This window comes from Aspergillus fischeri, genomic scaffold (genome assembly GCF_000149645.3).
Source record: "Aspergillus fischeri NRRL 181 1099437636249 genomic scaffold, whole genome shotgun sequence".
NCBI classification, from domain to species: domain Eukaryota; kingdom Fungi; phylum Ascomycota; class Eurotiomycetes; order Eurotiales; family Aspergillaceae; genus Aspergillus; species Aspergillus fischeri.
This window is the reverse complement of record NW_001509770.1, coordinates 4,204,443-4,230,901: the sequence shown is the minus strand read 5'-3', so window position 1 is coordinate 4,230,901 and position 26,459 is coordinate 4,204,443. Positions and strand designations below refer to the sequence as shown.

General features: G+C 49.9%; 11 protein-coding genes and 2 non-coding genes across 13 annotated transcripts; 5 read left to right on the top strand and 8 right to left on the bottom strand.

Annotated features, from left to right (window-relative positions):
• Window positions 1-832: 832 nt before the first annotated feature.
• On the top strand, window positions 833-1,957 carry NFIA_022010 (rRNA-binding ribosome biosynthesis protein UTP23; the record flags this gene model as incomplete). Its single annotated transcript, XM_001265386.1, has 3 exons — window positions 833-920; window positions 992-1,081; window positions 1,152-1,957. The coding sequence occupies 3 exons, from the start codon at window positions 833-835 to the stop codon at window positions 1,955-1,957; spliced, it is 984 nt and encodes a 327-aa protein (XP_001265387.1).
• Window positions 1,958-2,292: 335 nt separating this feature from the next.
• NFIA_022000 (COX assembly mitochondrial protein) lies at window positions 2,293-2,625 on the bottom strand (the record flags this gene model as incomplete). The annotated part of the gene is made up of 2 exons (XM_001265385.1): window positions 2,293-2,537; window positions 2,592-2,625. The coding sequence occupies 2 exons, from the start codon at window positions 2,623-2,625 to the stop codon at window positions 2,293-2,295; spliced, it is 279 nt and encodes a 92-aa protein (XP_001265386.1).
• A 429-nt stretch (window positions 2,626-3,054) lies between these two features.
• NFIA_021990 (rRNA-processing protein PWP1) lies at window positions 3,055-4,751 on the top strand (the record flags this gene model as incomplete). The annotated part of the gene is made up of 2 exons (XM_001265384.1): window positions 3,055-3,320; window positions 3,389-4,751. The coding sequence occupies 2 exons, from the start codon at window positions 3,055-3,057 to the stop codon at window positions 4,749-4,751; spliced, it is 1,629 nt and encodes a 542-aa protein (XP_001265385.1).
• Window positions 4,752-5,044: 293 nt separating this feature from the next.
• NFIA_021980 lies at window positions 5,045-5,132 on the top strand. Its single transcript has one exon. It is a non-coding gene; the product is annotated as a tRNA-Asp (tRNA).
• A 1,057-nt stretch (window positions 5,133-6,189) lies between these two features.
• Window positions 6,190-6,277, bottom strand: NFIA_021970. Its single transcript has one exon. It is a non-coding gene; the product is annotated as a tRNA-Asp (tRNA).
• A 584-nt stretch (window positions 6,278-6,861) lies between these two features.
• NFIA_021960 (uncharacterized protein) lies at window positions 6,862-8,303 on the bottom strand (the record flags this gene model as incomplete). Its single annotated transcript, XM_001265383.1, has 4 exons — window positions 6,862-6,971; window positions 7,025-7,060; window positions 7,113-7,777; window positions 7,852-8,303. The coding sequence occupies 4 exons, from the start codon at window positions 8,301-8,303 to the stop codon at window positions 6,862-6,864; spliced, it is 1,263 nt and encodes a 420-aa protein (XP_001265384.1).
• Window positions 8,304-8,737: 434 nt separating this feature from the next.
• On the bottom strand, window positions 8,738-10,438 carry NFIA_021950 (uncharacterized protein; the record flags this gene model as incomplete). The annotated part of the gene is made up of 3 exons (XM_001265382.1): window positions 8,738-9,766; window positions 9,847-10,050; window positions 10,124-10,438. 3 exons carry the CDS (start codon window positions 10,436-10,438, stop codon window positions 8,738-8,740), a joined length of 1,548 nt encoding a protein of 515 aa, XP_001265383.1.
• A 622-nt stretch (window positions 10,439-11,060) lies between these two features.
• Window positions 11,061-12,281, bottom strand: NFIA_021940 (F-box protein; the record flags this gene model as incomplete). Its single annotated transcript, XM_001265381.1, has 2 exons — window positions 11,061-11,207; window positions 11,295-12,281. 2 exons carry the CDS (start codon window positions 12,279-12,281, stop codon window positions 11,061-11,063), a joined length of 1,134 nt encoding a protein of 377 aa, XP_001265382.1.
• Window positions 12,282-14,636: 2,355 nt separating this feature from the next.
• NFIA_021930 (actin-related protein 2/3 complex subunit 2) lies at window positions 14,637-15,848 on the bottom strand (the record flags this gene model as incomplete). Its single annotated transcript, XM_001265380.1, has 5 exons — window positions 14,637-14,716; window positions 14,765-14,813; window positions 14,868-14,968; window positions 15,019-15,689; window positions 15,787-15,848. The coding sequence occupies 5 exons, from the start codon at window positions 15,846-15,848 to the stop codon at window positions 14,637-14,639; spliced, it is 963 nt and encodes a 320-aa protein (XP_001265381.1).
• A 258-nt stretch (window positions 15,849-16,106) lies between these two features.
• NFIA_021920 (snoRNA-binding rRNA-processing protein DIP2) lies at window positions 16,107-19,137 on the top strand (the record flags this gene model as incomplete). The annotated part of the gene is made up of 3 exons (XM_001265379.1): window positions 16,107-16,123; window positions 16,192-16,446; window positions 16,521-19,137. The coding sequence occupies 3 exons, from the start codon at window positions 16,107-16,109 to the stop codon at window positions 19,135-19,137; spliced, it is 2,889 nt and encodes a 962-aa protein (XP_001265380.1).
• Window positions 19,138-20,206: 1,069 nt separating this feature from the next.
• Window positions 20,207-21,499, bottom strand: NFIA_021910 (metalloendopeptidase WSS1; the record flags this gene model as incomplete). The annotated part of the gene is made up of 2 exons (XM_001265378.1): window positions 20,207-21,167; window positions 21,216-21,499. The coding sequence occupies 2 exons, from the start codon at window positions 21,497-21,499 to the stop codon at window positions 20,207-20,209; spliced, it is 1,245 nt and encodes a 414-aa protein (XP_001265379.1).
• An 899-nt stretch (window positions 21,500-22,398) lies between these two features.
• Window positions 22,399-23,970, top strand: NFIA_021900 (DUF1776 domain-containing protein; the record flags this gene model as incomplete). Its single annotated transcript, XM_001265377.1, has 4 exons — window positions 22,399-22,431; window positions 22,493-22,841; window positions 22,902-23,065; window positions 23,119-23,970. The coding sequence occupies 4 exons, from the start codon at window positions 22,399-22,401 to the stop codon at window positions 23,968-23,970; spliced, it is 1,398 nt and encodes a 465-aa protein (XP_001265378.1).
• A 214-nt stretch (window positions 23,971-24,184) lies between these two features.
• On the bottom strand, window positions 24,185-25,074 carry NFIA_021890 (uncharacterized protein; the record flags this gene model as incomplete). The annotated part of the gene is made up of 2 exons (XM_001265376.1): window positions 24,185-24,547; window positions 24,631-25,074. 2 exons carry the CDS (start codon window positions 25,072-25,074, stop codon window positions 24,185-24,187), a joined length of 807 nt encoding a protein of 268 aa, XP_001265377.1.
• Window positions 25,075-26,459: the final 1,385 nt, after the last annotated feature.

Below are 26,459 nucleotides of genomic sequence, written 5' to 3'. Positions count from 1 at the left end.
CCCAATGATCTAGAGGACATAGGCTTCCTAAGTCAACCAAAGGTGTCGACCTCCATTTACCAGTCAGAGGGAGGATTCCAACGTATGTAGGGTATCTCTAGCCGCATATGCTGATGGTTCGCTTCCCTTACAGAAAAAGGCATGTACATCGTCAGCTAAATGTAACCCTTCCGCACTTCTCAACCACACAAAGACGGTTTCATACAGAAAAACCAAATGGTCAGGTATTCGTGCGAAACGCTTTTCCATTGGCTGTTCCTTCATAGTCGTGATAAGCTCGACAGCAGGATTCGTTGCATCAGATGGAATCATCTGAACAATCTCGACACCATCGCCCGTCCAGTCTGCACATTCTAAATCATCCCACCTTTAAGTAACAATATTCCTGAATCCGAGAGGTCAAGGGAAAGTAGTATAATGAACTCTGTAGCCTGTCAACTTTGTGGTTGACCAGAGAGTCAAAACAGTTCCAATCCATGCAAAGGTTCGATAGGTAGCTAGCCAGTTTCCTAGGTCACACATATATCATATATCATTGAAGAAGCAAGCAGGTTGACGGTAGTTGGGACGCAGAGAATCTCTGGGTAGACTTCCAGGTAATTGCTGTGTTAATGCCAGTTGGTGCCTTGATACTTGAACGATTGTATCTGCCTATCGTTATCGCCGAGCACTGACCACATGTAAAGCACTCGCCTGTTCCGCCCGGCAGAAAAAAAGTGACCGGCCAAAAAACATTCGGATCAAGAAGAGGTAGAACGTAGCAGACCTTACTCGCAAAACACCGTCGTATCACCGCGCTTCTCTTATTTAGAGGCTTATTGACTCATTCAAGATGAGGGCCAAACGCTCCAAGAAGTATCGCAAGCTGATGCATCAGTATGAGATGGCATTTGGCTTCCGCGAACCATATCAAGTCTTAGGTATTGCACCTTCACAAACGCACATGGCTGCGTTGAAATAATGTCTAATACTAACACTCGAATCTCTCCAGTTGACTCGAATTTCCTCCGCGCCGTTCATTCATTCAAAATGGAACTGATTCCTGCACTTGAACGTACACTTCAAGGAAAAGTCAAACCATGTATGTCTTCGAATCCAGAGTCTGACCACGTGTGGACAATGGACCGACGAGCTAACATACCAATCAATAGTATTGACGAAATGCTCCCTGGCGGCCATCATGGCATCTCAACCTATCAACCCGAAAACCAACAATCCTTACCGCCCAACGCATCTCCCTCCACCCACGGTCCTCCCATTGCGACACTGCTCGCACAACGAAGACTCAACTCCCATTGACGAAGTGGAATGCTTGCTTTCATTACTGTCGCCTTCCAAAGAAGTCAAGCGGAATAAAGAGCACTATACTCTCGCGACTGCAGACCCACCTGCCCCCGCCAAGGCCGACTCTGGCGATGGAAAGAAGAGAAAGCGAGGGGATGATGAGGGACGGGATGCGCTGCGACAGGCGCAGAAGTTGCGTATCGGGGCACGGTCAATCCCCGGTGTACCGATTGTTTACGTGAAACGGTCTGTCATGATTCTCGAGCCAATGAGCACGCCATCCGAAGAAGTACGAGACGGAGTTGAAAACAGCAAGTTCCGGGCGGGTTTGAATGATGAAGCAGTGTTAGGCAAAAGAAAGCGGACCGAGGACGGTGAGGAGAAGAAGAAGAAGCGAGGGCCGAAGAAGCCCAAGGGGCCTAATCCCTTGAGTGTGAAGAAACCCAAGAAGAAAACAGCAGAAACGGCCAGTGGACCGAAACAAGAGAAGCGGAAGGAACAGAAATCAGACGAGGCTCCAGACAGGACAAACGATGACGGCGACGGCGAGTCAAGCGCACCCAAGCCGAAGAGAAGACGGCGCCACCATAAGTGTTCCAAAGGGGATGGAAATGACGACCACGCCGGTGAGCCCTCAAATGGGGCAGAGGCTGCAACGTCTTCGAACGAATAACTGTCCCTCATTCGGCGTGAGGCAGATCTATATTCATTGGTAAGGCGTTTGGTTGGCTAGTGCACTTAAAAGTACCGTCCTCAAGCTATGTATATTTTGAATTTAGACAATGTGATATCCGTCAATCTCGTTGACATGTAGACATGACTCGTTCGGGCTATATGTACAGACACATAGTGTTACACTGAGTAGAATGAGTGACACCACTCGAAAGGTGAGAAGAGAGAACAAGACCATAAACGCCGCCTAGCACCAAACCAATACAACAACTCCTCCATGCAAAACAGCCCCATCCACCTTCTCAATCATCAACCTCCAACTCGTCAGTGGACCCCTTACTGCTGCTTCGACTCCCCATTGAGCGAAATACCCTGCTCGAGAGCCCTCTCCTCAGCCCAGATCTTCTCGATCCGCTTCCGGTTATCCCGAGCCTGGTCCCGATTCTTCTTTGCGCGCTGATACCGCTCCGCAGCGAGGCACTTGTTAACATCGCGCTTGATATCGTTGCAATTGCCCAGGGCTTTGTGAAGGAATCCGCGAGCGTGACATTCGTCGAGAGCGGTCATGATCTCCTCGCAGTCTGTTGATACCCCGTTAGTTTATTGTCATTTTTCAGGATAGTGGGTTGACGTACTGGCATTGTAGGGAGTGTGTAGGTGGGAATGCATTTTGTGTGGATATGTGTAGCTTGAGTAGAATTATGATTGATTGCGACGGTCAAAGTACTTCTTTCATCAAATAGTTTTGAACCTGTCCTCCAGTAGTAAGAGTCTCGGCCTTTGAGAAATCTCCGAAAGCGATGCCGAGCGGTGAGAGCCGGAGAGGGGATTCTGCCGGGCGGGGAGGATAGTCGACCACAAAAAAAGTAAAAGCGAGAGAAAAAAGTCTGGTAATGCATTTATCGTTGGGTAGGAAGTGACATAGCCTTTCTGGGGTAAGGGTTTTCAATTATCGATTTGAAGTTGCGGTCTACTGGTCAGCTGCTGCGAGGTTTTTTCTCTGGACGTGCCTCAGAACTTACGCCTGGCTGGCTTAACAGTCGCTGCCTCTTACCAAACACCGCGGAAAATACAATTTACTGAGGAAAACACTTTACGATGTCTTCTATGATCACTACGACCGCTTGGGTGCGGCGGGGAGTCGCTGCCCAGTTCCCCACTAAATATGAGATTGACGAGGAGGAGATGAACCGGATATCCAAGCTCGCTCGGATGCAGCTCGAAGAAGCCCAGGGTGATCTGGACGCTGCCAGGGAAGGAAAGGACCAGGACGGCGAGACGATGGAGGAGGATCAGAAGGAGGAAGCCCAAGACGCGATGGAGGACGATTCCGAAGAAAAGAAGGGCAAGACAGGTTTCAATGAGTAGGTGCTAAGCTTAGTGTCACGATCTTCATATAGACAAGGCTAACACTGCATCTCGCTTTGTTTAGTGATGATGATTTGAAAGAATACGACCTTGATCACTACGACAGCGATGAGGTCGACGAGGATGGAGAAAAGATTACCATGTTCGGAAACGTCAAGTCGCTGGCGTACCACCAACCCAACGAGGAAGATCCATACCTTGTGATGCCGGAAGAAGAAGAGGATGAAGAGAGAGAGGAGTTGCAGATCCTTCCCACTGACAACTTGCTTCTTGCAGGTAAGGTCGAGGATGAGGTGGCCCATCTTGAAGTCTATGTCTACGAGGACCAGGAGGCGAACCTTTACGTGCACCACGACATTATGCTGCCCGCCATCCCTCTGTGCGTTGAATGGCTGGATTTCCCTGTTGGCGCAAACACGGGCGACCGGACTACCGGCAATTTCGTGGCTGTAGGAACCATGGAGCCCGACATTGAGGTCTGGGACCTGGACATTGTCGATTGCATGTACCCAAACGCCATCCTGGGTCAGGGCGGTGCGGAGCTCGAGGGAGACATGAAGAAGGCTAAAAAGTCCAAAAAGAAGACCAAGGCGAATGATGAGTTCCACGTCGACTCCGTTCTCGCCCTGGCTGCAAACCGCCAGCACCGCAATCTGCTTGCATCTGCCTCCGCTGATCGCACCGTAAAACTCTGGGACCTCAACACCACCAAGTGCGCCAAATCTTACACACATCATACGGACAAGGTGTGCTCGCTGGACTGGCACCCTAGGGAAGCCACCGTTCTCCTCACCGGTAGTTACGATCGTACCGTGGTGGCGGCAGACATGAGAGCTCCCGACGCCAAAGCACGGTGGGGAGTGGATGCCGACGTCGAGAATGTGCGCTGGGATATTCACGACCCGAACTTCTTCTATGTCACCACAGATGCCGGTATGGTCTACCGGTACGATGTGCGAAACATCCCTGCAACGCCAAAGGAATCGAAACCGGTCTGGACCCTGCAGGCGCACGACACCTCGGTGTCATCCTTTGACATCAACCCTGCCATTCCTGGCTTCCTCGTGACCGGGTCAACGGATAAGCAAGTCAAGCTATGGAACGTCGAGAACGACCGGCCTAGCATGGTCGTCTCGCGTAAGATGGACGTTGGTAAGGTGTTTTCGACCACCTTCGCTCCCGACAACGAGGTTGGCTTCCGGTTGGCGGTAGCTGGCAGCAAGGGAACCGTCCAGATCTGGGACACCTCAACCAATGGAGCCGTTCGTAGAGCTTTCGTGTCGCGCATGCCCGCCCTTGAGGGTGAGGTCAAGGAGCGCACAATCGGAGTGCAAGCCGACGATGATGAATCGGATGATGATGCCGCAGGGGAGGAGGTCGGTGCTCAGCAGGGTGGAGATGGCTGGGAATCGATGGACGAGGACTAGAGGGTATGACAGAATTGGGATATGCTATTTTGGAAGACAAAAGTTATATTATGGGTACTCGAGCATGGAATGATTGCTTTTCTTATGTTGATACACCTCACACATTTGTTATTATAACATATTCAAGATACCCGGTCGAACGCATTGACCGATTGATTGTGACTTCCAAGCAAGCTACAGTTATCGTAATACTTCATAGGCTGGCTGGTGTTTAGGGCACCCATCCACAGGCGTGCTGCACAACCTTCGGAGTGCTGTATGAATCAAAAAACCTTGCACTGTGGCATCTCATATCCTCGATGGTCTAACGGTCATGATTTCCGCTTGTCACTCAATAGAGAACGAGCGCGGGAGACCAGGGTTCGACTCCCTGTCGGGGAGATATTTTTTTCTTTAGCAAGGTTAGATCTAGCTTGGACTGGTCTATCCGTATAGCAATGCTGCCTTTTCCTTTTTTTCATACGGTTGAAGAGAGAAACATGGCTAAGCGTCATGTTGGGCAGTAGCTACTTGCCCTTGACGATCAACTTTGGCACTTAGCCAAGTCCCATGTATACAGTCGAATCCGTGGTTCTGCCACTATATATAACTACCTAACCGTTATCTAGATGTGTCCCCAATGTATAGAATATCATCTGCGACATAGAGCACTTGAGGAAGTTGAGATTGGAAACATCCGATAGCAGCATGTCATACTGTAGTAGAATCTCGGATGGATACAGCTGAGACCCTCCCCATAGTATGAGACCGTGATTTTCCCCTGAGCAAGCAAGGAGTTTCGGATCATGATCTCACAGCGCTCTTCGCTTCTCCTGGTCAGATATGGAAGTCGGATGCGACGTGACAATGCATCTTATAAAAAAGAACAGCAACGGCCATATGTTTACTAGCCCTAGTTGACATCTGCATTGCGCTCATCTGCCGCCACAAGTCTCGAATCAGATGTCTTAGTGCTGTAGAGGCTCAAGTAATAGAAGACATATTGCATGAGGCCTTGAACTAGGCATGAGCTCAGATCATGTTTGCCGTTGACGGAAAATCACTCAACTAGGGGCAACGAGGCCCGGACAATGCCAGACAAGGATTTACCTCCTACAGTGCTGGACTCAAGGAAGGATTCAGATCAGAATCCAGTTAAGCTTGGAATAACTGTCCAGGTGTCGAAGGCACATCACATTCTCAAATATGGTTGCTTATGGAAGATATGATGTAACTATATATCGGGAACAATATAAACCTGACCGTAGCCGGGGTATAAAGCCACCTTAGCTCTCCATGATGTGCTCTAAGGATATTTCCCGAACGGATACGGCCTCGAAGGCATAGCGTGTCGAGCGAAGTTGGTCAGGCAACGGAAAGGGGATTGGATATTAAAAAACCGTACATCTGATTTATTTCGTGAAGCTAGCAGATGGAATAGAAAGAAAACAAAAAATATCTCCCCGACAGGGAGTCGAACCCTGGTCTCCCGCGCTTGTTCTCTATTGAGTGACAAGCGGAAATCATGACCGTTAGACCATCGAGGATATTTATTGACCGGATTTTGAAGATTTCGTACTATCAATCCAATTACAGTTTACCACGGGACTGCTCTTCCGACAGACCCTAAACAAGCAACTGCGATACCGTTGGACATCTCCGAGTCTTTGGATACAGAGTATTGTATCATGACTCGACGGATTGTTCAGTCCACTGTGTCAACGACCTTCGAGCATACCATTATTAACAAATTGTAATGATATAAGAAAGGACTCAAAAAAACCAAAAAGACAGACAGAGATGTGTGAGGTTAAGATATGATACAGTTAAGGGACTTATCCACAATGCAATTTCGTCAAACACGAAGGCAATCGACTGTTGAGGTATCACAAATCTATCATTCATTTCATAAAGGGTATCAAAGCTCAAAGCACTGTGGTAGCATCCGGGGGCATTAGAGAGGAATATCTAAGACCTCGAACCGTGGGAAAGGACGGCGGATTGGAGTTCGGTGAGTCGACCAAAAGGCGCATCCAATTCTCACAAGTGGATAATCATGGGCATTTGAAGGATTTCCGGGTATCGAATATGCCTAATCGTAATGAAAATGGAACCAAGTTGGCCGTCTGACTCAAGTCCAGGCTGTGGACGGTTGATAGAGGATCCCTCCCATGGGACTGACCTCCTTGGAGAGGCTCAAAGTCACAATCGTGACCGGAGGGCGGGATTGGGGCCAGGTAGCTGAATGTTGAAAGAATCTCCGAAGCGGTTGTCTCAGCGCCCTCTCTTCTTACAGGCACCGACAACAACGCTAATGTCATCCATCTTCCCTAGGTCATTGTCAATAACATGGAACGTGAGAGTAGGGCTAAGGAAACCTACCCCCTTCGATGGCCAAGCCCTCCTCGATAGCCTTCTCCATATATGGGCTCTCTGCGAATGGATCCTGAGCAATAGCCAGCGCAGCTTTGAGCAGCTCTCTGGCTACGAATACCATACGTTCATCTGCCAGGTGGGCCGGGGGAGCCCAGTCAATATCTTTCTCTTCGAAATGTCCTTCGTCCCATTTCTTGAGGCTGTCGAGCGTGATTGTCAAGACCTCATGTTCCCAAAGATTATCGAGGACTCCATCAGACACAGCCAGCACAAGGTCATCCTCCTCAAGCTGGACCTCAGAAAGCACTGCATCCTTGCGTGGAGTATCCACACTATTTGTACCTAGTTGCATAGGGCAGTCGAACCAGTGCCATTGTTCGGTGGTTCGAAACAGGACCTTTTCCTCACTCGGACGAATAACAAGCACTTTACAATCTCCCAAGTTCGTCACGTAGAGTAGGGGCTTTGCATTCTCTGCATCGTCACCAGTGAAGTGTAAAAGCGCAGTCACCGTCGTTGTGGTGCCCAGCCATTCATTGGGTGAGGTCGTCGCGCGGATAGTCTCCTCGTAGGCTCGTTGTAGGTACTCGACCGGATCTAGTTTTGAGGTTTTGTCGACTTCTCGTTCGGCCTCCAGGGCCCAGAAGTGAAGCAGTAATCGAGACCACAGCCTGGTTTGATCGAGGACGATGTCAGTGATCAAATCTCACGTGGCACAGATAGGAGGCTGATGTCGTGCACTTACGCAGCATGGCCCCGTTCTTTGGTAGCCCACGCCCCCACGCCATCATTCACCCCGATGAAATTGTCTGCAACGAGCACTGCATCGTCACCATTGTTCAGGCCGCGGACCAGTTCACCCCCGACGGATAATCTCTTATCCTGACTCTGGTAGTGGGTGGTCAAGGGGTCGGAGAAGGAGGACGACGGCGGAGACAGGAAGGGTGGGGGAAACGGGCGCGAGGGCCGTTTGGCGCAGAGAGCGTAGCCTGTCTGGAAGCAGAATGGAGACTTTGAATGTGGATAACGATCGGGAACCGGGGTGGTGATGCCGTAGGAAGGCCAGACGGCGGCTCGATACTGCCGCACAGGCGTTCTGGGTCGGATTAGCCTCCAAGAGGTTGTTGTACGCGCTGCGGTCCACTGTGGGCTGCGTATCATCAATAATATCGTGGTTACTGTATCCTGAGTCACCATGCCCGCGTGAAATAAGATGTGCACTATCTCAGCGCACTGAGATTGCCTCGCGGTTGGGGGAAAGTGCTTCCTCTCTTTTTTCTTTATCGCTGGTCCAAAGTTATGGTGAGATTAGAGTTGGTAAGGCGGACGGAGATGGCTGGCTCACTATGGCTTGAGCGCAGCCAAACACCCACCGGAGACAATGATTACAGTAGATAATATGTAGCAGAACTTGCTCCGAGAGCCAGTCATCGCTGAGTTTGATTGCATGATTTCATATTTGACCAATACGACAAATACATCACCATGGCCTCCGATTTGCCCCTTGAGGCCCCCAGTCATCCATCCCTGCAAGTGACCTTCACCGTGTCAAGAGTAATAAAAGAAAGTAAGGAGAAACAGAAAGAACAGCCTGCCAGCTCAACTGGACTTGCCATGTTAACTCAGTACCTTCACCCGAGTCGAGTGCCCGTGGCGGCGGCCTGGCGCTGCTTGCCCACTACTTCTTCGAACAGCTGCATGGCGCGGTGCAGCTCCGCGACGAGCTCATAGTGAGCAACTTCGCGACTGACCATCGCCAGCCCTTCAAAGAAGGCTCTCGCAAGTCTGCCGCATCTGGGGCCGAAGTCCTGCTCGCCAGCACCCTCATGGCGCTTGGCCTGCACGATGCACAGGATGCGCTCAGAGCAAGGGCAGGGCAGCACGACATCCATTGTGCAGTCTGTCGCGCAACTGCAAGATGAACGGCAGATGCACTTCTTCTCTTTGACGAAATCAAGAAGGCGGCGTCTGCCGTCGTCACGTCTGATGTCTCCGACGCTCCTGCCCTCGAGCTTCGCCAGGGTCGCCTGACGGTTGTCAAGGACGTTCTCGCGCTGCCAAATTTCCGGCTGAATTGAATCGCGGTCGATAAAAGGAAGTTCAATTGCTGGAAAGTCATCGGTAGCCGTCACCTTTGGCATGATAGTCAGGTACTTCTCCGACATCACGGTGATAGTTTCAACGCCTGGCATCTGATACAGGTAAACGAGGCCTCTCCACTTGAGAACGAACGGATGAGTCTCGTCGGAGACAATCTTCAAGGTGGATGTACGATAACCGATAAGATCGTGCGCAGAGAAGCCGGTGATGGCAAGCTTGTCGGTAGCATGGCGAATGATCGAGTCCTGGTGCTGTTTAACAAGGTCGTAATCAAGGCCACTGCAAATTTCTGGGGCGTCCAGGATGTCCTTGAATGTTATGAATATGTCGCGGAGATGACTAGTTTCAGGAAGGGTGAACGTTTCCTTAATGAGCATGCGGCGCAGGTTAAGGTCGAAGTGACTACAGAGCTCAACGTTGGCGATCTCCATAACCAGTCTCGCATACAGAGAATAATAAAGCTTTTCGGTGACATCGATGAGTTCAACAAGAGAATCTGTTTTCACAACCGCTTCGGCGTCCTTGAGGCGAGCCAGAAAACCGCCAGGAGCGTCGTCTAACTGTGGAGGGAGAGCCACGATCAGTTTTCCGTGCTGATCTACACAATTTACTGGAAGGTCTCAGTGTTTATTCTACTTACCTCTACGCCATACATCCTGAGCGCCCAAGCAAGAACTTTGGCAATGGTGTAAACCTTGGAAAAGATGCTGATGGCACTGCCAAATTTCTCTGCAGTCGTCCCGCCGTAATGATTGTCGAGAAGCTGCTCACGGGCAGCGAAAGAAAGCCATTCAGATGATCCTATGGTATAAGGAAGAGTGGGGATCTCGATGGGTGACATCTGCTGACTCTATGTTAGTTTCTTTTCCCTCGCTCTGTTTGGCAAACTGCCTGCTAAGGATGTTGCGTCCACTCACAGCTGAAGCGTAAGAAGCTTCGGTACTGTCTGAACCACGCATGCAAGAAACTCTGACAGTGCTACTGACAGTGCTATAAGCACGCATGTCGTAAACTTCGGCACTGTCCGAAGCACGCATCGTGGGAGGTTCGAATTTTCCGTTTTTCTCTTCGAGCATCTCTTGAGAGTACTTGTAGAAGCCGTCCTTGTGTTCGCCGATTTTGAAATCATCATCCAAAGCAGGTTGTTTACCCTTCGACTCGGATGAGCGTCTGCGGAATACCTTCTGCAAGGCAGACTGCCAGGAGTGAGAGCTAGAGCTTGATCTACGCATGGCTGGTAGAGAGCACTGCGTTGTTGATGAAATTGCGGGTCAGCAGTCAAGCCGCGTGGTTGAGCACCGAGAAAAGTGCGGCTGGGTATGTGGTGAGAACTGGACAGGGATGGTGAGTGGTGTTGATGTGTTGAGTGATGTGCTTTGCTTCTGGTCAGTGAATGTTGTCCCTGAGCACCTGGTGCATAGATCCCATTTCACTGTGAAAGACATGCTGAGTGCCTATAACTATCATCAGAGATGATCATAGAAAGCTTTCTTACATCGGACATCCTTAAGAAGCCACTCATTAAGCTACTAAGCATAAACAGTCATGATATTGCTTCACAGCAAAGCGGAGGAATCGATATCTGAGAACACTACTGACCAGTAAGTCTTGCGTAGCCACTTCTATCCAGAAAACCTGCAAGATATATAGCTAGCATCAGTATAATTACTCTTCCAGTAGTGTTAAGAGACTATGAGACTACATGAATAGACAGGGCTGTCATCAACTGTTCATGGTTAACACCTTGGATGAAATAGACAGGACCATACTGTGATCCATGAGACAGAGAAAGATGAACAATGCACAGAAGAGTATCATAGTCTATTAACGACAGAGAATGGTTTCATACAAGGGCTATGAAAGAAGAGGATCAACTTCAATAGCTGAATTCTGTGTAACAAAGGCATATGGCAGAATAACTTCTGCAATCTTCCAGATGGCTTTGTTAGCCCTGTCGACATACTCCGACGATATACACGCACACTCTCTGAAGGAAAGAGACTGGAGGGAAGAATCATTAGCATGGCCAGAGTTGCGAGAAGAAGGGCCAACTTCTGGAAAAGGTGTGGCCCCGAGAGAGAAACTTACTTGTAGGTTTGATAGATTTCTGACCCATTCAAAGCCCTCGTCAGTCGGGTTGGCTGGCCACTGCTTACCTTTTTGCTCATCTATTGGATGGCTAAGTAAACCGTGGCAATTCTCCAGCCAGAGAACTTCGAGCTTCGCACCAGGTGCCAGTCTCTGCCTTTCTATCACTGCGCCGTTTTTATCCTCTTGAACGCCCCCGAGCCAATTCAAAAACTCCGGCTGGGCACCACGGCAGGTCCTCAACTTCAAGACTCTCAGCCTAGGATTCTTCGCCACAAGCATCGCCAACTGCCATGGCGTAATGCCTGTTCGTTCCAATATCAGAGTCTCAAGGCCGGTGACCCCTATGTCCTTGGGGTTCCCTATGCCCGCTAGTAAGTTCCAAGCAGTGCTACCCGGCGCAGGATAATACCAAGCGGTTGGCCTCATTGGCCCATCGCGGATATGTGGATGCTCGAAACGCAGTGCCAGATAGCGCAGCGCGTGTCTACATCTGGTTCCGAGCGCTTTTGCCCCGTCGACATCAAGATCGTAGGCCATAAACTCAAGCTTGACCAACGAAGGCCCGTATCGGCCCACCAGTCGCGCGAGAACTTTGTTCTGTGCCTGTACCGTCTGCTCCTGAGCGTCTTGTGGGCTTATGTCCCGATTTCTTTGCAGTTTGCATTTAGCATGTGGCTTTCCGTCGAACTCTTGTTGTGCATAGATGCCTGGTTGGATCACGGAAATTGTATAGTCACTCTTGGAACCATCATTCTCACGCGATGAAGAAAGTTGATCGGGGGTAGCCCAGCCTGCCTGAAGTAGAGAGATCATGGAATGGACACGCTTTTCAAACACTCCGACGCGAAGTCGCCTGAGGCAAAGGGCGTGAGACTTGAAGTTCGCGCGAGATGTTTCTCCAAAGGCAAGGAGAGACTCAAAAGGTAGGTACGCCAAGATGGAGAGAAGTACCTCCAACGGTAGGAAACTGATCTTGTCCGACATATTGAACCGGAGTATTCTCGAGCCCGTCAACGAACACGCTCACGATCCGTGAAGTTGTCACCGTTCCAACTTTAGCAGGTTTCGTTGTTTGCCCCTTCAGCAGCGAGCGATGTAAAGGCAACGCCTTGAAGCACCGAATAATTGCTCCAAGAGATGTTGGTTAGACGTAAAGACGAAGAGCATCTAATTGCCTATGTAAACAAGGGTAAGTTCAGCGTGAACAACCTGAGGACTTCAACATCAATAAGTCGTCCCACAAAATGATGATGCCTCGACCAAAAAGAAAATAAACAGAAACGTCTGTGACTTTATTAGAGGGCTTACCTGGAGGAACCTGATCGTGGCGTCAGACGCAGTATGGTGGAAGTTATGCCAATGGAGGCCTTGGTAAAGATCAAGAGCTTCTATCTTTGGCGTATAATCATGGCACAGATGATGGTAGCTGGTGAGGGATTTCAATGACCCGAGTGAGCAAAGTTTGGGAACTCGTTCAATATCGTAAGTGAGCAAAAGGTGAACCTCCAAGCTGTATCGATGTGCACTGCTCCTGTTTCTTGCAACGCAACTACAGCGGAAAATCCCCAGCCTTCTCACTCAACCACCCGTTTCCTATATCTGGAGTAATAAGGTTCTCCTGCCTTGTTCTTCTCCATCAATATCCAATCCTGATGATATATTCTCTGAGAAATCCTCGACTTTGAGGTGGCCCAGGAATGTGCAAATAAGACAAAGAATGATGACAGTCTGTATAATGCAACAACGGAACAATGTGCATTAGTCGAGGCAACCAAGGCCATGAAAGTTGGCTTCTGTCTTGATAAACGCTTCGAATCAATTTTGGAAACTCTCTCTCTTATTTATGGTATTATGTGGCATAACTGGCGGTACAACATGATCGCTCTTCCACTGGCTACGTATTTTTCACATGAAAAGGAACGTATAGCTGCAGAAAGCGGAGAACACAGCAGGCAATGCCAACGATGCTCTTGTATGCCCGTCTAGCACAACACTGCGCACGCTGTTTGGACTTGGGATAATCGTGTGGGTGCTTATTGACCCCTTGCGACGAGATGTCGAAGAGAATGCAAGAGGCAAACAATGACCGTCAACTTGGTCGAATAGAATTGAGTGGAAGCACCTGAATCCTACGTTCCATGTTTATTCTGGATTTCTTTTTTTTCCCTTGAAAGGGATCCCCAAGACATGGTTCTACGTTTTTGATTCTGCCACGAAGTCAAAAGCCCAAGTATGGCAGGCCATTTGCTGCGCAGAAATGCGGCACAGAGATCAAAACCCTTGGTCCAGACAGGCTAACTGGAATTGTGGTTAGAGCCACTAGAATGGCGACAAAGAACACACAAGCGTGGTGAGCCTTCTCCAATGGACAAGTCGCTCAGTATTGGCTGTGGCTTGTGACGGATATCTGAATCACGCATCAGCGCTTTTGTGTTCTTCCATCAGTGACCAACACCGATCTGGTCATCTGCTCTACCGGCATACCAATGATACCAAGACACCAGATTGAACTGCATGCCCAGTGCGACTCCGACCCAGGCTGTTGGTTCCATATACCCAATCGAAACACTTAGCATCCTGCGACTTGCTCGGTGACGCGACCAAGGGGATGTGAGGCGTTATTGGTGGGATATTCATAGCACCCAGATCAAATGATTACAGCTGCCAGGGTGCCGCTCTCTAGGCTACTGCCTGACATCCGCTAGTCTACTGGTCGCAAATCACAATTGGGTAACTTGGCAGTGAATCAGGCATCTGCTAGTTGAACCTGCAAGTCCGTCGCTTTTTCTCGGTGGTATTCAATTGAGCAGTTTGGTATCTTCGCGACCGAACAATTTCGCCCTGCCAGTGCCATACTCTCAGGGATACTCCCTGCAATAAGAACGTTGTCACACGTGTTGGCTGTGATTCGAGAGGCTCACATCTACCCTAAGGAAGCAAGGACGACAGAGACCAACAAGTAGCAGTGGCCCGAGAAAGATCCACAACTCTCCATAGAGAAGCCAAGATAGCGGTGAAGTCTGTAGATACGAAGAACCCAGGATGATAATCAGTCTTCATTATTGCCAAGTGGATATCCACCTCGTGCAGATTGACAGATGCAGCTGCAAAGAGGAAAAAGCAATTACACCTGAAACCCCAGCAAGAATGCTATCAAATCTTTTGAGACACGTCAAACCCTCAGACACCCCCTTGCCTCTTGCTGAAACGGCTAAATAATCGTACGATAAGCTGCTCTGTGTAAGTGGTGAAATTGTATGTGCACTTTGCTTGTTCAGCTTCAAATGCTTCGTACTGCCTTCGAGCCGTAATATACAACAAGAAACACGATTGACCGCTCTATCCATGAACCCTGAACGTGCGACCGCTGGCCGTCTTTCGCTCCCGCTCCTCATTTTCAGGTCGAGCTCTGTTGAGGACTGTTATTGTTAGCAATAAACTAGACCGCGGTATCCATTGCGACTCACCTTGGAGGAAGTCTGCCGTCCTTTTACGCATTCTAGTGTGAATATATGCCTATACAGAGTCAGTGAATTGGAGAGGGGAAACAATGATATCATTGAAGCCTACCTTGGACGCCTTGATGTGGTAATGGAAATAGTCACGGAAGGTCTGGATGTGAGAGATATTTTCGTAGCGTCGTTGAGAAGTCAGGTGTCGAGGGAAAAGGACTGTGAGCTGTCAATCAAGGCTCGCAGCATATGTAACGAGATTTGCTTACCAAAAGTGACATAACTCATTTTACCGTCCCCAGCTGTCTGCAGACCAGGGACCCCCTGAAGCTCCAGGGGAGGGTCGCTGCGGAAGAGCACTTGCGGCGCATTCTGCAACGTCACCACTCGTCTTCTCGCGTCAACAAACTCCTGTAAGAAGACCTTGCCAAAGATACGATCCGTCTCTTCGCGGAAAACAGTGCTAAAGATCACCGTGACCCGGTCATGACTGGCCTTGATGTAGATTGCTTCCTCTTCCCGGTAATGAATTGCCATCAACTCCCCACCTTCCTTGACTCCCTGGGGTGCGGACTCCGACGTGTACCTGGATGCCTCCTCTGACAACTTCGCGAATTCGTCGAATGCCCTTTCGAACGGAGCAGCCATGGCGTTACGCTTCAGCAACGCAAGTCGCATGATGAGCTCGTCCCGAGCTTCCTGCTCGGCGGGCAGGTTCTCCAAGTCAATCTGTACCGAGAAGTCATAGCCAGGCTCTGGTGTGACGATGTAAGGACCATATTCTCTTTCCAGTACTTGTTGGGCACCGTATTGAACCAGCTCTTTGAAGCATTTCACGTGGATGGAGATAAGGATCTTGGTCTTCGATTCTGGCGTCGACAGGTGGAACGTCACTCCGTCAAAGTCGGAGACAACTTGGTCAATTGAAACCGGCGCATCTCTATCGTCGCAACAAGCAGAAAAGCCAATTTGTTAGCTGACATCGTAAAGGACGGGACCCGCGTATACCAAAGGAGGCGGGGAAGGGACAGCTATACCCGGAGAACCGCTCCGTCAGGAGGTTCTGAATGAGAACGTTCTGATAATCAAGCAAAAGCATGACGACAGACCGTGTACCACAGCTCAATTAATTCCGATAGCAAAGAGAGTATCTGTTAGGCACCTGTAAATAGTCGACCAAGTTGGTGTCTTGGGTCGATTGGGTGCCTTGGGGGGAATGACGGCAGGCGGTGGGGATTTGTCCGGGGTGGTCGCTCTCGCCGCCCGTAGTTTTTTTCTGGCGCATTTTGGCCCTATCGATAGCAGTCAGTCTCGGAGCTCTTAAATTTTCCTTGCTATCGACTTGGGCATTCCAACGATGGTGAAGTCATATTTGTATGTGCAGCTTGTTTGGCAAATTCGTGCATGGTGGACCCTTGAACGCGAGGAGCTAATTTTTATAGGAAATTCGAGCATTCGAATACGTTCGGGCTCGTTGCGTCGGGTTCGTCGAATGCGATTTGGACCCGAGACGATGATCTCGCTGGTACTGCGCGCCGCACAGGCGCTGGAAGGGCCATTGTCGGTGCCGGTGAGGAGGTTCTCTGCTGGGACGTCAAGAAAGGCGACTTACTTGGACGGTGGCGCGACACATCCTGCAAAGCGCAGGTGACCGTGATCACTCAGAGTAAGACCGATGAGGACGTTTTCGCTGTCGGGTAGGTCTTTTTCCTTTATCAGAGATGGGACAATTACCTGCTTGGTACTTACATTCAGGATTGGTTCTATTTAGGTACGATGATGGAAGTATTCGTATCTGGGACTCGAGAACAGAGACGGTGATCATTTCGTTCAACGGCCACAAATCCGCCGTTACTCAACTCGCCTTCGATGCTGCCGGTGTGCGCGTCGCTAGTGGCTCGAAGGACACAGATATTATCGTGTGGGACTTGCTAGCGGAAGTTGGGCTTTTCAAGCTGCGCGGACACACCGACCAAGTCACCTCGCTCCATTTCCTCAATCTGTCTTCCGAATTGCTACAAGCCGCTGGACTGAGCGAACACGCGGGATTTCTGCTTACTACCGGCAAGGACTCCTTAATCAAGATCTGGGACCTGGCTACGCAACACTGTATTGAGACACATGTGGCCCAATCGAACGGCGAGTGCTGGAGCTTGGGCCTCTCCCCCGACCAAAGCGGCTGTATCACCGCGGGAAACGATGGAGAACTCAAGGTTTGGTCGATTGATGAAAGCGCTATGCTCGAGATCTCGCGAGAGAAAGTTGGTTCTGAAGGGCGCAAAATTCTGACGGACAGAGGGACGCTTTATCGGAACGGCAAGGATCGAACGATTGGTATCAGCTTTCACCCGCGTGCTGACTATATCGGCTTCCATGGCTCGGAGAAGGCAATAGAAATCTGGCGCATCCGTTCAGCGACGGAGGTACAAAAGAGCTTGGCCAGGAAGCGTAAGAGAAGAAAGGAGAAGGAAGCCCAGCGGGCTGCAGACAAGGAAGGGGCAGTGGCAGAAGTTGACAATGAGAAGGTCGACGATATTTCGTCTGCGCCGGTTACTGAAGTCTTTGTTCCTCACGTCATTGTTCGCACTGGCGGCAAGGTCCGTTCCTTCGACTGGATTCGAACAAAAGCTACAGGCAATCTCCAGCTTCTGGCTTCGACCACGAACAACCAGTTGGAATCGTACAGCGTTACCACTGCGAATAAAAAGAAGGATGATGATGACTCCGACTACAATCGCAACCTGGCCGTTGACATCCCGGGTCACCGTACCGACATCAGATCTATTGCCCTGAGTTCCGACGACCGAATGCTGGCTTCTGCCTCTAACGGCAGCTTGAAGATTTGGAACGTTCGTACGCAGAGCTGCCTGCGTACATTGGAATGCGGCTATTCCCTGTGCTCTGCCTTCCTCCCTGGTGACAAGATCGTTGTGGTCGGTAATAAGAACGGCGAACTGGAAGTCTTTGACATTGCATCCTCGACTCTGCTGGATACGATCAAGGCGCACGATGGACCAGTCTGGTCTCTGCACGTCCATCCCGATGGCAAATCGATGGTCAGTGGTAGTGCTGACAAGTCCGCGAAGTTTTGGAACTTCCAGGTTGTCCAGGAAGAAATACCCGGCACCAAACGAACTACACCACGCCTCAAACTGGTACATACAAGAACCCTCAAAGTTGCGGATGACATCCTCAGTCTCCGCTTCTCACCTGATGCTCGGTTGCTTGCAGTCGCCCTCTTAGACAACACCGTCAAGGTCTTCTTTACCGACTCTCTAAAGCTCTTCCTCAACCTTTATGGCCACAAGCTTCCTGTCCTCAACATGGACATTTCCTATGACAGCAAGCTCATTGTTACTTGTTCCGCGGACAAGACAGTTCGACTATGGGGTCTGGACTTTGGTGATTGCCACAAAGCATTCCTGGCCCATGAGGACAGTATCATGGCTGTCACTTTCGTTCCTACCAACAAGGAGGGCAACGGCCACAACTTCTTCAGCGCGAGCAAGGACCGTGTCATCAAATACTGGGATGGTGACAAATTTGAACACATCCAGAAACTCCAAGGCCATCACGGTGAAATTTGGGCTCTGACTATCAGCCATTCCGGCGAATTCATCGTCAGCGCCAGCCATGACAAGAGCATTCGCATCTGGCAACAGACAGATGAACAGCTCTTTTTGGAAGAAGAGCGCGAGAAAGAGCTCGAAGAGATGTACGATAACACACTGACAGCGTCTCTAGAGCAGGATGAGGATGCAGACGGAGAGAAGGCCGAGGCAGTCGATGCTGGGAAGCAGACCACCGAAACGCTCATGGCCGGTGAAAAGATCATGGAAGCTCTGGATTTGGGCATGGCAGACCTCGAGGTGATGCGGCAATGGCGCGCCGTCAAAGCCAGCCAGCCAAACGCGGCACCACCGGCTCGCAACCCTCTATACATGGCACTGGGTAACATCTCAGCCGAGCAGCATGTGCTTAGTGTGGTCCAGAAGGTCCCTGCTGCTGCACTCCAGGACGCTTTGCTCGTTCTGCCGTTCTCCAAAGTCCCTGCGCTTTTCACTTTCCTCAATATCTGGGCCAACCGGGGCTGGAATATTCCTCTCACGTGCCGTGTTCTGTTCTTCATGCTGAAGACGCACCATCGTCAGATTATTGCCAGTAAGATGATGCGACCTATGCTGGATAGTATCCGGTCAACTCTGCGTCGGGTCCTTACCCGTCAAAAAGACGAGATGGGGTTCAACCTTTCTGCCTTGCAGATCATAGGCCAGCAAGTGCGGGAAGCGAGCACCAAGGACTACGTCGATGAGGAAACGTGGGAGCAGGAGCACCCACAGGTGACGGGTACAGGCAAGAAGCGGGCATTTGTCCAAATTGCTTCTTAGGGCTTAATCTACGAGCATGTATTTTGTATCGGTGCATATATGGCGTTGCGATTGTTTACACGATGTTGGTTGAGGTCGGCTACGAGAGTTTTATATCCTTGGAGTTTCGAGAAGGGCAAAAAGTTGGTCTGTTAATAGAGTATCTTGATTTCTAGACATGTATATTCCGAGCCTGCACGACGAAAGAATTCGATCTCGATATATCAAGTCACAAGTGCAAAAGTCCAGGCATTCGCAACCAAGCGAAAGAGTAGTCTAACCTATCACTTCAAGCAGTCAGCACGATCCATTCACAAAGGCAGTACTGAGATGCCAAAAGCAACGCCACCAGGGTCAAAACCCCCGTACCGCATGCCTCCAGGAACAAGAAAGACACAAGCGAAGCAAAAAAGTCCAAATCATCAACCCGGAACTCCACTCAGCAGAACCATTATAAGCACCGACGACAAGGGAGACCCCAATTTTGATATGGTAATCTCCTCAAGTCATACCTCTTCCGGCTCTTCCTAAAAGTATCGGTTCAAGAAAATGTTCTCATCATCTAGGAGAAGGTTGTGATTGGGCTTTTGTCTGCTTTTCAAGCTTGTTCTTGTTCGAGGTGGGCTTCGGTTGGAGTTGGGTGGGATAAGGATATTGCATACCAATTCTGATTAGTTGTAAGTTGATCTGTGACTCAAGTCGTTGGAATGAAAGCTGTAGGCATTGTACAGCTTTCTTGGCTGTCAAGAGTGAACCTTGATAGGTACAAGGAAGAAGAAAAAGTGGAAGAAAATCGTTGTTGACCGGAAAATTCAAGTGCCAAGGATGGTTGTGTGGAGAATATCTGATCACGTGATTATTATTGATTTCATATCTGCTTGACAGATATATTGCAAAGTGCAACTATTACGGTTTAAAAGCCACATGGTTGGAATAGTGGCGTAAACTCTACCATCGTGCAGAAGTGGATGAAAGATTTATTGACGTTTATCGTCGATTGAAGTCTATATCAACAAATTCAGAGTATGGAGTCGTTTATCGTAGAGATCATCATATCATACAGTCTATCAAATCAATACGTGCGATTGACTCAGGAGTCCTGCTTCATCATTCCGCAGTTCGAACAAGTCCACCATTCAGTTTCCATGAATGTGCCACATGTTTGACAGATCCAGCCCAAGGGTCGCTTGGCGATAGTGCTGTCAAGGGCAGCGAGAGTTTCCACGGCCCTAGTTCGGTTCTTGAGAACAGTCTGACTAGCAGATTGGCTTATCGGGCGCTTCTTCTTGTTGCGATTGTCTGTGCTGCAAGATCCTGTGGTTGGCGGTCCAGATAATGATCTAGTAGCTGAGGGTCGTGGGCGTTCCGAGGCACAAGCATCACAGCACAGAAAGTTGGCTGGGTTCTCAAGAGTGCAGGTGGGACATGTCCAAGGTTGTTCGTAAGAGGCATTGTCATAGGTGAGATCAATTGGGTCTTGGGGCTCAGCCGAGCTAGTAGGCTTGGTGTTTCCTGGTACAGGAGGAGGAGAAGGAGCTGACCGAGGCCCGGCAGGAATTTCCTGGGAAGGAGGAATGTACGAAGGCCCATATCTCTCCCTTTCTTCTTCCTGTATCAAGTCGATGTAAGCTTCCATGATAGCCCGTTCGTTTGCATCATCTTCTTCGGCTTTGGTGCGAAACCCATTCCTAGAGGCTTCCTCTGCAAGCTCAACGCTGTTGTCTGCCCCGGATGCACAGCCTTTGGTCACCTCGATACGTCTCTGTGCGGCATCAGCAATGACTCTGCGCATATCTGTTCCCCGCAATACCGGGGCGCCGCCAAGCCGCTGCCCTGATCCTGCTGCAAGGGTCCGTCTCCGCTCTGCAGCCGCTCTAGCTATGCGGCGCGCCTCGTCTATTGGCATGTTCCGACCACCCAAGCGTTTGCCCTGGGAGAGGAAACCCTCTCCGGTGTAGCCTTTCATGACTAGCTCTTCATGTTCATCACGTAGCTGGTTCCATAAGGCGTGAAATTGCCGATTATGTGGTCCATGCACAATATGACAGAGTCTGGATAAGTCAATCAATGAGCTTTCTGAAATCTCAGCATCGACTTACTCATGCAGCATCGTATCGACTACCTGCTCCAAAGGTAGGAATTGACGCTCGTCGGAGGGGTATCGTAAACGGAGACAAATTTTCTGTCCTGCGTTGACATTCAAGCCCAAAAGATTTCGTTGCTGTGGGTAGAATTCACACAGTGTCCCTACCCTCCAAGCCCTCTGGCGCATAATTGGTTTGACTAGGGAAGCGATTTTCCGGAGCATCAACAAAGCCTCTGCTTCTCTGGGCCGGTGTTTGTCATGTTGGTACTCGGACACCAGCGGATCTAGTTCGCGCATCTTGATAGCCGTGAACAAACTGAGTCGACTTGAAGAGAATCTGAGGAGGATATCGAAAAAGCAGGACGTGAATGTGACACTGCTTGAGATATTAAGCTCTCTCAAAGAGCATATATGCGTGGTGACAATGATTCCGTATACCTTTCTCTGTCCAAGCGGATGAGAAATATCTCTCAGGCGCGGGCGTACAAGCCTGTCCAAAATGGCAGCGTGAGTTCCCCAGTCCCAAAGAGATATCAAAGAAAACAGATTTTCGCCACATTCTATGTATTCCAGTAGACTTGGGGAAAGTGTGATAACGTCGAAGGGCCTTGCTACTTCATTCTTTGGATTGATAATCAGCAGAAGAGATTAGAATCAATGCTGCCTTCGACCATAATCACGTGCAAGGTTCACACCCTTCCCTGAGGCCAAGAAGTGGCTGTTAGGCATCACAGAACCAAGTGAGGTCTGTAAGACGCTCCTGAAGAAATAGATGACCAACCAAGGGTTGAGAAGTTGTGGCAATTTCGATGCATAAAGCAGCGGCTTTGATGTACCACAGAGGAGGCTAGTACAGATATGGACTAGTTTACATGAAGTCAAGAGTATGAGATTAAAGAACGTAGGTGGGGATCAGTATACTGTAGTCTGCAACATTTCACAGTGAGTTCCACTTAATAACATGAAAATATCCAAATCATCTAGATATTCTCCGGTACAAATAGCAGCTTCTATATTAAGTATTTCTGAGACTCAAAGCTACAGTTGACAGCCTTATCCTTATCCTGCGCTGTGGAGTATATCGTGCTCATGTGACTGGTTGATATACATTGCTGCACTTATCAGTGGAACTTTTTCGCCTTTATCAACCTCTGTGGCATCAAGCATTTCGCTTCTGATTTCAACTTCCGATCAAGATGACAAGCGATGACCAGTTCTTCTTCGATTATGTGAGTTACTCGGTCTAAATTACTGCCAGTCAAAAGGCTTACAAGATGCTTCAACGTCCAGCTTGCGTCGATTCCGCATGACGTAAGAAGATACTCGCTCGAGGTCGCAGATTCTATCGATCGGCAAGTCGATCACATCGCGACAGTGATTCGTGATACACTCTCACATCAATCATGGCTCCCTCCTGCGATCCGACCTTCACCCAAGACATATCCAGGCTTCCATGCGGCGCGGTCGCAGTCTTTCACTGATCGCGCGTATGACTGGATGATCCGAAATCGAGCATGGAGCGCTGCTTTAATCGCATTTATTGGGACAACCAGCGTCCTGTATTTTGGGAGTAGCAAGCTACATGGACGCCGGCGGAAGGCAAGGAGGGCTGGAAACGGTGCTCGAAAGGAGATAGTTGGTATGTTACCGAGATGGGAAACCTGTACGGGTTGTCCATAAGGGCTAACTACTTGGTCAGTTGTCGCCGGGTCTCCTCATGAACCTATGACCAGAGCGATTGCCACTGATTTGGAGCGTCGAGGGTATATTGTGTTTATTACTGTCACATCAGCCCAAGAGGAGCAGCTGGTTCGGTCGGAAGACCGAATGGATATCAGAGCCCTTTGGCTTGACCTCACAGCAGTGAGCCTCTATTCCGCATTTCAGACGACGAACTATTACTGACCTTGTTAAAGACCCCTTCGCCTTCTGAGATTCATCCCTCTCTGCGTGACATACATTCCCTCATTACACAACCGCAATGGCCGATGCCCGGCGTACCTCCCCATACCTGCCAGCTAAGCGGTACTATCCTGGTTCCGTCTCCTAATTATACAACTGGCCCGGTTGCCACTATTCCACCATCAGCCTGGGCCGATACCATCAATACTCGACTCCTTTCTCCTATACTAACCACTCAGATCTTCCTGCCTCTTCTTACTCTTCGCAACACCAATAGCACTATCCTCGTCCTCTATCCCTCTATATCATCGTCACTTTCAGCTCCATTTGCCGGTCCTGAAGTCACTACTGCCCGCGCTTTGTCGGGATTCGCGACGTCTCTACGGACGGAGCTGCGGCTCTTGCAGCATAAGAACATTGATGTTGTGGAGTTGAAGCTTGGCAACATCGACCTCGGCCCCCAGTTCCGTGATGCGCAGAGTCATGTCACTGGGACTGAGGTCCTCGCATGGAGCGCACAGCAACGGTCTCTCTATGGACCGCAGTACCTTTCGAGCATCGAACAGCGGCCCGTGGCATCTGCAGGACCCAGTACGGTGCGAGGCTCACCTGCCAGAACGCTGCACTATGCGGTGTTGGATGCGCTGGAGCCAGCATCGAAAGATATTTTTGGAAGAAAAGTGCCTAAGAAACGCGTCATATACGCTGGACGAGGCGCGCGGTCATATAGCATCATTGGCGAGTGGGTTCCCGCCGGCCTGGTAGGATGGATGATGGGCCTCCGAGGTGGCCACCCTACAGCGTCGGACAGTGCCAGCAATAGCAGCAGTGAGACTGGCTGGGAAAAAGTCAATGAGGCGCGATAATATTTCTGCCTATTTTTGGTTATAATTTGGATACTGACCCCCGCTGACATGCTTTGATCTGTCAAATCCCATCTCCTCTCTATTCTGGACGCAACGGACATCTCATGAAAAGAATACTCAATTGCATCTCAACTATTATTGTATTGCAGCGTGCACACATACATGCTCATTAATATTACGTATTATCCTATATACACACCGCATAATACCCCGACTAAACTCCGACATGCCGCAGCTCAGGAACGTCCTCCTTGTCGTAGACCGACCTCTTTATCTTTCCATGGGTAAGCCTCCGCCTCAACCAGATAGCAGCCCACGAGAGAATGAAAATGACCAGGATCGCTGCAAAGATCCCAAAGCAGTAAGCCGTCACGCGACCACTATGCTCGCCGTCCGGACCAGGATCCAAGAACGAGTAGGTGTAGAACCCCTCAGTGTGGTAGGTCAAGTACGCGAGCGCGACATACAGCAGGAGAATCAGCACCAGGACCGGAAACGCCAGAAGCGAATGCGGGTTCGTGGTGGGGAGGATGATTTCCAGCAGGGCCCAGAGGGAGTTGAGGCCGTGCTGCGAGATCTACATCATTCATAGCGTTAGCGACACTCGACACTCACTTTGCGAACTTTTTTTTTTTTTTCTCTCAAACATGGACAGCATACATTCGACCAAGCCTCAAAAGTCCGCGTATACCACGGCGGCTCAAAGAGAATCGCCCAGAATACGATCGTCACGAGAAACGGGAAGGTAGTGATGGTCGCGTAGAAAATCGCATGCAGGGCGCGCAGCGCACGAGGCAGTCTGTCGAAGAGCACGGAGCGCCCCGTGCGTGCGTAGCATGCGGTATGGATCGCGGCGACGAGATAATAGAAGCCCAGACCCCAGTACGTGAGCCAGGTGAAGTAGCTGAAGCTGTGGCCAATGGCGTCGGAGTCGCCGTGGGTGCCGTCCCAGCCCCAGATGAAAAAGATTGTGACGAAGATGTAGAGGGCGATTAGGGCGCGGAGGAGAGCGAAGGGGAGAGGGGGGAGGAGCCAGGAGGTTTCGTAGCAGTGGCGGGAGTCGAGGGAGGGGTCGACGCCGAAGGAGGGTTTGGATAGCTTCATATTGGCGACGGCGGCGGCGGTGGTCGTGCGCGCATGAGGATGGGATATTGCGGGGGGGAAGGTGGGAAAGGAGTGGAATAAGAGTTTATCTAACGGTCATACTGGGTTTATTCAAGAAAATTTCCGCTAGGGAGGTTCAACTTCAAAGGCTGAGCTAAAATTTGTTCGTCGTTTCAAGTGCGTGCTGTCGCCAGTCCAATGTTTTTGTCGGGTGCCTTGGGAACAGCCCGTCTACGAAAGTACTGTACGTAGTCTGCGCTGTGGATACGTGGATTGAACCTAACCGAAGGCTGATGGAGACCGGAACTTTGACTATTTTAGTGTAGAGACAAGACTCCAATACGCAGCCTCGGCTGTGATCCGACTGTATGAGGTCCCACTGTTTTGACTTCCTATTTCTGGATTCGGTCCGAAGCGCTGCTGCTTTTTGCTCACAGAGCTAGCCAGTCCATTCGAACCAGGATGAGAGCTATCCATCGGTCGACCAATGCTCGTCGCTGGCGAAGTTCATAATCCTCATCCTCACTTTCGGCTACCCCAGCATGGGCGCGAGAAACCCAGCTCTCCTGAGCTGCTGTTAATATCCAATCTAGACAAGGCAATTTGATCCTACCTTCACAAAGAGCAGCCACCCTTTGACCTCTTCCTTGATCTCGTCAAAGCTTAGGTCCGCCGTATGGTGTGGTCGTATGTGGGAGGGAATCCCACCAGGCCAGAGTCCCGGCATGAAGCTTTTGCCGTTTGAAGTGATATTGTGGGTTACTCGAGCGAGATCAAAGTTCCCGACTCACTAACTTGCGCAGCAAAGGCGTGCTGGGCAACAAGGTACGCGGCGGCAGCGGATGGCTCAACAGCTGGACGTGGCAGAGGTGGTATGCCTGGTGTGACGGTATCCTTGCAGATACTTATGAAACTTGCGCATGGAACCAGTGCTCTAAATGCCCGAGTGATAAGGTTCTCATAACTCGGCGCACCGAAATTGACAGCATTCGAGAGACACACAGCCCTAGTGCATGCATGACGGGGTATATGCAATCTGTAGTGTCTCAATAAATGTATCACCGTTTTTATCACTTGAGTATATGGTAATGCCCTAATCTGTAGATCCTATGATATCGATAATGACATTATCTAGTTCTTGTAGATGTAAGTCGGCAGTAATTGCATAATGCCATGTCCGTCTCAAGCAGAATCGTAATATCATCTTGCGTGCAGGAAGAGTGAGGAGTAGAAGAATATATACAGTTGTCTTTGTACAAACGTAGGCCCCTTGCTGGAGTCTTGTCGGGAGAAAAGGAGAAGGAAAAAAGCCTTCTTGTCTGCAGAGTCATCAAATGGGTTGTGCTTTTGGCAGATACACTCAAATGCAAAATAAGAAGATTAAT